Source organism: Anabrus simplex, chromosome 3, assembly GCF_040414725.1.
Source record: "Anabrus simplex isolate iqAnaSimp1 chromosome 3, ASM4041472v1, whole genome shotgun sequence".
NCBI lineage: Eukaryota > Metazoa > Arthropoda > Insecta > Orthoptera > Tettigoniidae > Anabrus > Anabrus simplex.
The window spans coordinates 494520672-494532202 of record NC_090267.1 but is presented as its reverse complement, the minus strand read 5'-3'; the positions used below and the strand labels follow the sequence as shown (position 1 = coordinate 494532202).

Sequence of the window (11531 nt, the reverse complement as noted above, 5' to 3'; positions counted from 1 at the left end):
CCCACTTTAGAAGCCCAGCGCAAAAACATCCAAAGACGAGGTTAATTTTAGCAAGACGAAAAATCTAACACCACTTTAACCATCAGATATCAGGATAAATAAGGAAGTTACAGAAGTAGTGCTGGCCCCGCAGTTTAGTGATAGTGCCTGTCTCTCACCTCGAGGCCGCAGGTCAGGGAATTTGTCTGGACCTGAGGGTTGGTTTGAGATCCACTCAGCCTACATGATTACAATTGGGAAGCTATCTGATGGTGAGATGGTGACCCTAGTCTAGAAAACCAAGAATACCGGATGAGTTGGCCATGCGGTGAGTGGCGCACAGCTGTGAGTTTGCATCCGGGAGATAGTTGGTTCAAACCCCAGTGTCAGCAGCCCTGAAGATGTTTTTCCATGGTTTCCCATTTTCACACCAGGCAAATGCCGGGGCTGTACCTTAATGAAGGCCACTGCCGCTTCCTTCCCATTCCTAGGCCTTTCCTATACCATCATCGCCATAAGACCTATCTGTGTTGGTGCGACATTATGCAACTTGTAAAAAAAAAAAAAAAAAAAAAAAAAAAAAAAGGAGGAAAACCAAGAATGGCCAGGAGGAATGTTCTATGAAAAAAAAAAAAAACATAGTTACGTGATTTCTATATGTGTACTGAATATGTGGATCTACTGCTAGCCCATTAATTATGAATTAGCTGTCAATACAGATCAATATGAAATTTATTATATATGAAGTCTCTGTTGCCGTAAATTCCTCAATATTTCTCTTTCAAGAAAGGAATGCAGCTTCCATAGATTTCCTATTTTTTTTTCTTATTGACATTTCTGCTTGATCAATTGTGTTTGTTTCAGAGCGTACTGTCAGGTCAGGAATACAGACAAGGTTAGAATGCTTTTTTGTTGCTGCAATATCTACAGCTTGATTTGCTCCTGTACTGTCTAAGGCATAGACTTCTTTACGGATGTCATATCCATGATCGTTCAACAATTGCATAGGTACAGTAGAAGTCTGTTATAGCGAGAATTCACAACAGTGGAAAATTTACTCGCTATAGCAGATTGTCGTTATATCCGATTTTTGTATAAAAGTCAGAAAACCCCCCATACACATTAAAATCTGTATGAAACGGCAATAAGTTTGTTCAAAACTTGCGTTTTCGCGGATGATATCCACACTACGACTTGTTATTTGTTATTTTTTGAAATCCGATACTACAACAGCCCTGTGGATAGTGAAGTGTATGTTTGATTTCATTCCGAAAAAATTACAGTACCGTACTTCTCTGAATACAAGACAAACCCCACTTTTTCCTTCAAAAAATTTTAATCCGGCTCAAAAAGTGCTTTGTAAAATCATATGAATGCCTTTGTGGTACCGTACACATTTGTAGACGCCGAACATTGGCTTTTGTTATGCCGCGTTTTTTTGCGGCTGCACAATTATTCATTATTTCTGCGGGTAAAAGACCATTAACTTAAAATTGGCATCATAATACCGAAAAGAACCCATTGAAAATTTCCCGGTAATACCTATTCCGTGTGTCTCTTCAATACGGCGAACTGGCAGGAAAAAATTCTTGCTGTCTATAAAACTGTTATGGTACTTTTACTCAGCGTCAGATATAACTGGCTATCGCTACACGCATGTCTCGCTTGCCGGGTTCGGCCAACCTCAGCGACTAGCGATGTATAGACCTAATCGCGGATGTTGAAGGTCAACTAATGAGTTTATTGCGCCACGGTATGGCCATTCCGCCCTTGCATTTTTCGCACACATACCTCAAAATTTCATTTTCAACTTCTTTAAAGCGTCCTTGTTGCGGACCACTGAATGAAATTTTTGTACGGTACACATTTTGTTTAGCTGTCTTAATCTTCACGCTGACGCCAAATATTGGCTTTAGTTAGGCCTATGCCATATTTTCTTGTGGCTGCACAATTATTCTACATTTCCAAGTGTTTAATAACCATTAACTTAAAATTGGCATCATAATGTCAACAAGAATACGTTGAAAATATGCCAGCAATACCTGTTCCACGTATCTTTACGACTATCCATCATGAAAATATTCCTGCTCTCTAGCATCGTGGTTACCGCGGTAGTTGCCAGTGGTATTCACTTCTGTTAGGCCGCGAATGCAAGACAACCCTTGATTTTTCGAATGAGATTCTGAGAGGGGGGGAAAAAAAAAAAGGCATCTTGGATTCGGGGAAATACGGTATCACTCCAGAGTTTTCTTGTTCAAATGGCGTCAGCTAACCTAACGTATGTGTGTCATGAAAACATATTTGAAACGCATGTAGAGAAATGAGTTATCCTCGCTAAAAGTTTACATATGAATAGCCTTTCCGAAATTTAACTAGATGCGAGAAAATATGAACTATCTTCTGAAATCTATGATGTACTTTTCCATATCTTGAGGTGTATCACATTCTTAATTAATTTCAGTACATAACATTAAAATTATGAGATCGTTTACTTCAGCCATTATTTTTAACGAGTTAACAAATGCTATCGGCCACGTTATTTACGCATTTATTACGAAAACTTGTTATCCTCTTTTATTTCGAATTTTCTTTAGAGAATAGCAGTCGTTGGGTATTACTCATCGACTCCAACATCGCCTTTGAATGTCAACGAGAGAGCTTGCAAATGCACTTAATTAGAAAACTATATTGTACCCAAGATGATCGATCGCATTTTGCGGCAAGCGTTTCAATTTACTTATTGAAACAGTGTCACCTATCCTAACTTAACTGTACTATACACATCATGAAAACATTCTTCAAGGACCAGTAGAGAAATGATAACCTTATCGCTATAAATTTACATGATAACCTTTCTGTAAATTAACCAGACGCGAGAAAATATAAACTAACCTCTGTAATCAATTATGCACTCTGCCATATCTCAAAATGTATGTCATTTTTACTTAATGGCAGTATTTAGCATTAAAATTAAGCGATCGTTTAGTCAGCCTTTTGTTTAATGAGTTAAGAACTGTTACTGGACACGTTATTTACGCATTTATTATGAAAATATGTTCTCTTTCAATTCAAATTTTCTTTATGGAACAGCAGTCGATGGGTATTACTAATCAACTCCAACATCGCCTTCGAATGTCAACGAGAGAACTCGCTAGTGGACATAGCAAGGTATCAATACCGAATATAATCGACTACATGCAATATAATCGTTGGGGTGCATAAATATCGGTAACAGAAAAAATCGTGCGCGCTTAATCGCTCATAATAACGGATGCGTGAGTGATAGGGCTCTTGCTGTAACCGAAGGATAATACACAGTTTAATATAGGAATTCTGAAGGGACAGCAAAACAATGTCGGTATACTGGGGTTCTCGTTATATACCGTACTCGCTATAGTGGACTTCTACTGTATTTTGTTTTTCTTTATGGTGAACTGAACGGACATGACCCGAGTACATTAAACATAGAATTCACTCTTCTCGCATCTTTATTGGAAGCACTAGAATGTACATTTATATACAATAATGGAACATGTCCCAAACAGTGTGGCACAAAGAATTATTTACAGGATATATTCTAAATGTTCATTCAGTCATATACATTTATAACCTACATCTCCCCATGCAATTCTTCTCTGGCTATTTCACAGTGTAGTTTGTACTTTTAAGATTTTATTCAATGTTCTGAGAAGTCACAAATGTCACTGGTAAAATGCTGCAGCACTCACATTCATGTATCCACATGAATTTTGCGTTAAGCTCAAAGCACCAGCAGGCAGGGTGACCATGCTTGAACACTGGATACCTTGGCCAGGACCTGCTCCTTGGACATTCACCAAGGGACTAAGCATATTGGCTTGCGTGGAAAATGTATGGAGGTTGAGTTGCATGGCATGATGTTGCTGTGAAAGAACATCAGTTGCCTGTGGTAACTGTGATAAATCCTGAAGATTCACAGGTAAAATGTACATATCTGTCCCCTGACTAGCTGTGAAGTTTTGGAAGTGGTGATGGTGGGCAGCATTCTGAACAGTTGGTTGGTCAGAAATTGCAGGAGAAACCGCTTGCACACCAACAATATTTACACCAACATCCTTGTCGCGGCTAATTTTCTTTGGTGTTTTCTGTTTTCTTTCTGCTTTTCCTTGCTGACTAACTGACTTAGATGAGTCCTTCAGTAGCCATAACTTCTTCTTCAGGGAAAGAAAATCATGCAGTTTAAATTCTTCATGGAAGACTTTACTGTAGAGCCAATGTTTCACAATAGGAGCAGGGCGCGATTGATGCATATCACCAGCATGTCCTGAATCTTCATCCTCTTCTCTATTTTCATAGTGTACGTTGGTATGATGGTCTATAAACATAAAGCAGAAACCAATTCATCAATTATAGAATAACTGAACTATAGCAAAAATATGCAGTGGCATTTCATTTTCAGGAAACATGATTGGGGTGAAGTTTCTTTTCTTCTGTACCTCCCCAGTACAAATTTGTATCAAAATATACACAGCATGAAAACATCTCCCAATTTCATGATATGTATGTCATTTGCTACTTCTCAATAAAAGCAGCATTTATGCATCTGTCTCTTGGCCAGAGCAATTGCTCAATTAGGGGGTATTTTATACATGCTTTAAGGAAAAAATATACCAAAAATCTATTCATTTTTTCATAAAAAATTATATTAATACAGTATATATATTGCAATGTGGCATGATTAATATTGCCCAGAATTTGTTGCAATGACCTTAAAAGTTAACAATTATAAGTGAAAATTTGTTACTCATTATCTTCCTAAATACACTTATTTCATTCAGTTCTACTTTCAGAATAACAAAATTCTCCCGAACTTCTTTGCTTACACCATGCCACCAATAAATAGAATGTTTTGGTCACAATCATCCATTGCCCTTGTCATTACATGTGGGTACATTGACAACAGGCCTATTTACAGCTTCCGTTCCACTTGTGGAATAATCTTTATTATAATTTGCTGTAACTTTCACTGTGTTTCGAATATACACAAGAACTTCATTTATCCAGACTGATTTTATAGTTACTGTATTCATCCCTCCATATAGGGTTGGCGTCAGATAGGACATCCGGCCGTAAAACAGGCCCAAATCCACATGTGCGACATAGTTTGCACCTGCGACCCCACAAGTGTGGGAAAAAGCAGTAGAAAAAGAAGATTTTATGTTTACTGTATTATTATTTTTGTATTTTTTCCATAACAAAAATATGCGTGCCCTTTGAATGAATAATAATGAACGTATGAAACTATACAGTTAATACTCAGACAGCATAGAGATCACCGAAAACAAGCCTGTGCTGTTTGGGATTCTACCGGTAAGGTTTTTGAAGTTGGCAACACGTCCGAATTCCTTGAAATATCTGCAGACATGCCTGGTTGCAAAATGACAGTGATGCTGGTTAGGGCATGATGACCAACGATGAAATTATTACTGCCTGTGATACAGAAGAGGACAGTGATGGTGAACTGGAAAGTAAAAGTGATGTTTTAGGGGAAGAGGTAATGCCTCATGTGGAGGGAATAGCACAACTGGAAGAACTCATGGTTAATCTAGAACGTCATATGAAAACAACTCCAGCCAAATTAATGTTGTCGAAAGGTCTACGCAATTGTGCTGCTCTCGAACACCACACAAATTTGAAACAAAAGAAACTTGCGCACTATTTTGGTAATAATAATAATAATAATTGTATGGCCTCAGCTACCGTGTGCAGACATTTCGATTTGACGCCATCTGGCTGTCTGCTCATCAATTTCGACATTCTGTTTTACTCAAGGCACACTAGATGGCAGGCAGAGTAAACCGGATCTCTCTTGGTCGACTATGGCTGAGATTTAATGAATTCTGTCGGGTAAATACCAAATGTATCACCAGAGATCTTTTACATGCCGACATTGTACGACATGGAGTGTCGAATGGACTTTTTTCTGCCCTTCAAAAATCCGACTACCTCTGCCGGGTTTGAACCCGCTATCTTGGGATCCGGAGGCCGACACTCTACCATGGATCCACAGAGGCAGCAACTATTTCAGTAAATAGAAGTGAGTACAGTTCGTACTGTATTGAGTTCATGTGCCAGAAAAAAGTGTTAAAAAAAATTCTTGTTAATATCAAAATAAAAGTTTGTATACATTAGTAGCTTATATTCATTTATTAGTTTATTTCCAGGTTATCTGGATTACCTTTGGTCCCACTTAGTCCGGATAAATGACGTTCTTTTGTTCATTCAGATGGTTGTCTGTAGTATCATTACAACCATCCAACAATCGATTTGCTTCAGATCTCTCAGGAAATTAGCACGAATGTCCGCCATCTGTTTGGCTAGTTTCCTCACTATGGTAATGAGTAGATCGTACAGCTAGCATCGAAACACAGAGTGTGAGTAAATAACCTGATCCCCTAAAGTGACCAATGGCTTCGGGCAGACAAGTTTCCTTAGGTGGGGTGACGGTCTCCTCAGTATAGGAAATGACTGCTGGAATCCACTGAGTAGCATCCGACCCCAGGTGAGGGGCAGCTAGAAAAGGCACCTGTACTCCATATTAGGACTGGCTTGATCATCTGCTGGTAGTAGTTCTAAAATGCCTTTGGGAGTAGCGACCCCAACAACAGCCTAAAATGAAAATGGTATTGTACTTTATAAATCAGCCTTGGAAAAGGCTAGGGTATTCCCCAGATGTGAGACACAGTTCTTAGACTGGGGGAACTCTGAGAAGTGATCAACTAGTATAGAACTTTATGAAGGTGGCAACAATCAACCTTATGTCACTGACTGTATAGCCAGAAGAGGGGATTTTTTTTTTACAAGTTGTTTTACGTCACACCAACACAGATAGGTCTTACGGCATTGATGGGACAGGAAAGAGCTAGAAGTGAGAAGGAAGTGGCCATGGCCTTAATTAAGGTACAGCCTGGTGTGAAAATGGGAAACCACGGAAAACCATCTTCAGGACTGCCGACAGTGGGGTTTGAACCCACTATCTTCCGAATACAGAAGAGGTGATTTCATGGAGAAGAAGTAAGTAAGTAATTCGTCTTCATTCGTGGTGAAGTTAGGGTTCAAAGACCTCTCGTACACTTAACCAAAACATTTAAGAAATTATTTAACAGAAATGTAATTTGAAAAATACGACAAATCTTTTTAAAATATATATTACTACTAATAGCAAATATGGGGATAGTAATAACAGAAATCATTATGGAATGTACAAGATGACAATATAAATAAAGATGATAATAATTATAAAACTAACGACAGTAGTAATAACAGTAAAAACCAATACATCTCTAATTTTCATGAGAATATACTCATTCACACTTCACTCATCATACAAGTAAGCTAGAAGTATATAGCGAAGATGGGATTAAGTAAGGTTAAGTTAAGGCAAAGAATGGAGTGGGGATAATAACCAAGAAGATCTTGGATGAGTATGTGAATACAGTGGACTTCATAAGTGACAGAATAATAAAGATGCAGTAAAGGACAAAGAATGGAGCAGAGGATTTCATCCAAGTGTATGCAACCCAGGCTGGATGCAAAGATGATATGGACAAATTTCTGGAGAGAGAAATAAAGCGACTGTCATGGGAGACTTAAATGCAATAGTTGGGATATGACAGAAAAGGAATGGAAGAAGTAATTGGACCTTTTTGGAATGAAAATCATACTTCTTAAAAATTTCATTTCACTGGCCTGGATTATATTCTGTCTTTTTTATCAGTGTCCAGGTCTCTGCAGAGTATGCCAGTAATGGGCAGTAGTACGTCTTGTAACCTCTTTACACTTCAATGGTACTTCCTTCCTCCGCACCAGGCTTCCCACACTGGTAGAATGCATTTCCCTGGTGAATTCTTTTATTGATCTCCATGTCCAGCCCTGCATCAGTTTGCTTCCCAAGTACTTGAAGCAAGGTTTTGTCTCTCTATTTTTATAATTCTTTTTTCCTCTGGTCACCACGATTGCTGTCTTACTCTTTTCTACATTGATTTTCATTCCACAGTTTTCAATGATCTCACTCAACATGTCGAGTTGCCCTTGTACGTCGTCTCTGTTTGCTTCCCACACCAGAATATCATATGCAAACAGCTTCTTGTCCCCATATTTTACCTTTGTCTCCTTCACAATTTTGTGCCTTACCATTATGAAAAACAATGGTGACAGCACACTTCCTTGTCATAGTCACATTTCATTCCTAAACCACTATATCTTCCCCATGTGTCTGTACACTGCTGTAACAATTTTTGTACATTGCCTCCACATATTCTATCATTTGTTTTCCAAATCGTTTCTGTTGCATTACTTTCAAAACCTTGATTTGACTACACTGTTGCCTTTTCTAGATCAAGTAATGTCATCACCATATCTCTTCTATATTCACAATGTTTTTCTCTTTACTGCCTCATACTGAAGATGGGATCTAGTGTCTGTCTTCCACTGGGAAGTCTCCCCCGGCCCTTCGTATTTTATTCAGCCTGGCCATGCTCTAATCTTAAGTGTGATCTTATTTTTGTAACTGTTTTCTTGTATATTTATATTTTATGTATTCATTTCTTAGCCTGCCTTCCCTCCCTTAATAAAGTGTCATTCCTTAATTATTAAGTATGGCCCCAGAGGAAGTGGATAATTCCCACTCTGGAAGTGTTTCCCCTCTTCTCATGCCTCCATGTCTTTGTACTACTTCCCCTGCCCCCTTCAGGGGGATCCAATCGTTGTTGACTCGCTCGACACGTCACCTCGCCCCTTGGGCAAGGTCACGGTTGACCGAACTGAGAAAAAGAGAGACGATTCTGCTTTTGGTGCTTGAAGGCAACACACATACGACCTGGTGCCGTGCGGAGGTCGATCTAGGTCCCACTGACATGGAGGTAGGAGCTGAAATTTCTATAGTTCTCCAATGTCTTACCGAGTAAGAAAGGGTATGAGGTGGTTGGACCCCTTTTAGTATTGTAAAGATATGAAATCAAGGAGTTAGGTTTGCGCAAAACTTTTTTGTAACCTTCTTGTAAAAGTCTTGTTGATACGTTTACGCAGAGCTAATGCTCGTTATATCTTGTACTATTTTCCAATTCTGCCATGGCAGTTTGATGATGAGGCATGTCGTACCCCTTGCATGGGGATCTTTAAATTGTAAAGTCCTTGATTATAAGTTGTAAAGCCACGGGTAATGTTATTTGAGGTTCCTTATAATGAATTGGCAAGGTTTTACGCACCTTCATGTAATGCCAAGTAATGTGTAAGTCGCATCCGTTAGAAACTCGTAGAGTTTCTCTGCAGTTCAAAGAGCTGTTTAGATGTTATGGTAAACTTGTGCTTTCCTAAAGTGTAATAGTTTTAGACTGTTAGCCATGTTATTTGCTAGAATTACCTGTTGGTATTCGGCGATAATATGAAGTGGGATACCCTCCTCTTAAGCTTGTATTACCTGTATTTTTAAATTACCTGGGCTGGTTCCCTACGTGACCTTATGACACGGTTGTAAATTATATATTATACAAGAGTGTTCTTACTATATATTGGATAAAGAGTCTGACGGAGTTTATATTTAAGGTGCATAGCAAATATTGTTATCAAAACCAGGCAAATTTAAATCTGTTATATAATAAAGTTTTGGCACTTTGATTTCGAGTGCTTATCTGTCCAGCCCCATAGGCCCACCACTTCCTTCTCTTTCGCTACGCTTGCCAATGGTTGGCACAGTTCTGGTAGCAGAGCGGTCGTGGTTGAATGGGGCTGGCATAGGATCAACCGCTGTATAAGCTTGGGGAAGACGTGTGCTCTGAGGGTGTTTCCGTCTGTGGGATCCCTGAACTTCTTTATTTTTGCCGTAAAATGGCTACTTGAGATATAGCCTATCCTGGGGCTCTCCGGAAGGAGAAACTTTTGTACGAATTAGCTATTCGCAGCTTAGAATCGAGAGGCACTGTTAAAAGTGACGAGGTATTGTTAAGAGGTAACTTAGACAAAGTAATCTCTGTGCCCAACCTAACTGGCGGCGAGGTTGGTGGAGCGGCCTCATTGATTGAAGCAAACCTATCTGACATTTTGTCAGTAATGGAGTTTCTAGAGAGCGATGTAGCATCGAACCACCAACTTAGAAAAGTTCAAGGTGGCATTATCCATTACCTTCATCGTATCGAAGACCTACTCTCATTAACCTTGAAGGAGGAAACTAGGAACCAAATTAAGGATTTAGAAGCTAAGGCCGGTAGCCTTTTGGAGAAGGTTGACTTATGGCTTAGTAAGTTGGCTGTTAAGGCCAAATCTGCCCCGCTTGGTGTAGCTGTAGGTGAAGACGATTTGGGTAAACATAGAGAGAATTTAGAATCGGTAGAGCAGCAACCTTTACAGTCAACCTTATCGTCATATGTCTCGCCTTTTCTAATATTCGTCATCCGTTGACCTTGATGTTAAAAGAGGCTCCATATTATTGTGTAAAATCGGCTAGCGATACTGTTGCTTTCCTGCGTTTTCTCGTTGAGTTCCAAGACCATGCCTTGGTCTTTGGATTACCACACGCTCATATGTTACAGATTATTTATCCGGTTGCTCTTGGTGTTTGGTCGCAAAAGATAGTTAATGCAATTGCTGAGCACATGTCCATTCAACAGTTTCATGCATATTTATTAACACATTTCATTCCAGCTCGGGCACTTAATTTCTTTATTCAAGGTTACTATTTTAGAGTGCAGCGCGTTGACGAGTCCTTATCGGACTTCATTTCTGACATCAAGTTTTATGCGAGAGTCTTTGCACTGAACTACTCGGAAGAGCAAATTGTCTCAACCATCGTAGAGGGGATTTCTCCTGTTTACCGGTCCTGTTTCTGTTTTGCGGCCCATCCTCGCAATTTTTCGGAGTTGGAGGCGATGGTAGTATCCGCCGCCCGCTGAGCCTCCTTCATAGTCAATCAACACTCACCAACAAAAAGCTTCTCAGTGACACATCAGATAACTTCCACTTCATACAACACAACGTTTAACATCACGCTAGAATCCAGCACACATCGGCGCGAACATGGTAATGTATCTTAAAGTTAACAATTTATTTACTAATCAGGTACCTGATTTAAGCCTTGAGGAGGTACTATGACTGATGATGCCCTCAATGAAGGGCGAAACATGTCTCAAATGGATTTCATAATAAATTCCTTTAGGGTGTTTAGTGTTTAAAAATTTATAATGTATTGAATAGGTGACACAATAAACCCTTTAGCATCCTACATTACGCGGTTGTTTCCGACTAAGTGGGCTACTGCTGATGCCACCATATAATGTTTGAAGAGCATTTTTTGTACCTTTGGGCCCTGTCGGTTTTTAGTCTCTGACATTGCAAAAGCTTTTACGTCTAACCTGTTCCATAAGTTTTGCTTTGGCCTGTCCATCTCGCATGTTACGACCTCGGCGTACTACCCTCAGCCGTCGTACACAGAGCGGGTAAATCGTAATTTACGTTCTACTCTCATTGCCTTCCATCACCTGGATGTTTCGAGGTGGGACACATCGATCTCATGGTTAGCC

At 39.5% G+C, this 11531-nt stretch overlaps 1 protein-coding gene across 1 annotated transcript in view; it reads right to left on the bottom strand.

Annotated features, from left to right (window-relative positions):
• Nucleotides 1-3449: 3449 nt before the first annotated feature.
• LOC136867474 (uncharacterized) overlaps nucleotides 3450-11531 on the bottom strand; it is a 33221-nt gene continuing 25139 nt past the window's right edge. Inside the window, exon 4 of the mRNA XM_067144682.2 lies at nucleotides 3450-4333. Coding sequence (XP_067000783.1) covers nucleotides 3681-4333 — 653 coding nt within the window. The 3' untranslated portion in view covers nucleotides 3450-3680. The remainder of the gene's footprint in view (nucleotides 4334-11531) is intronic.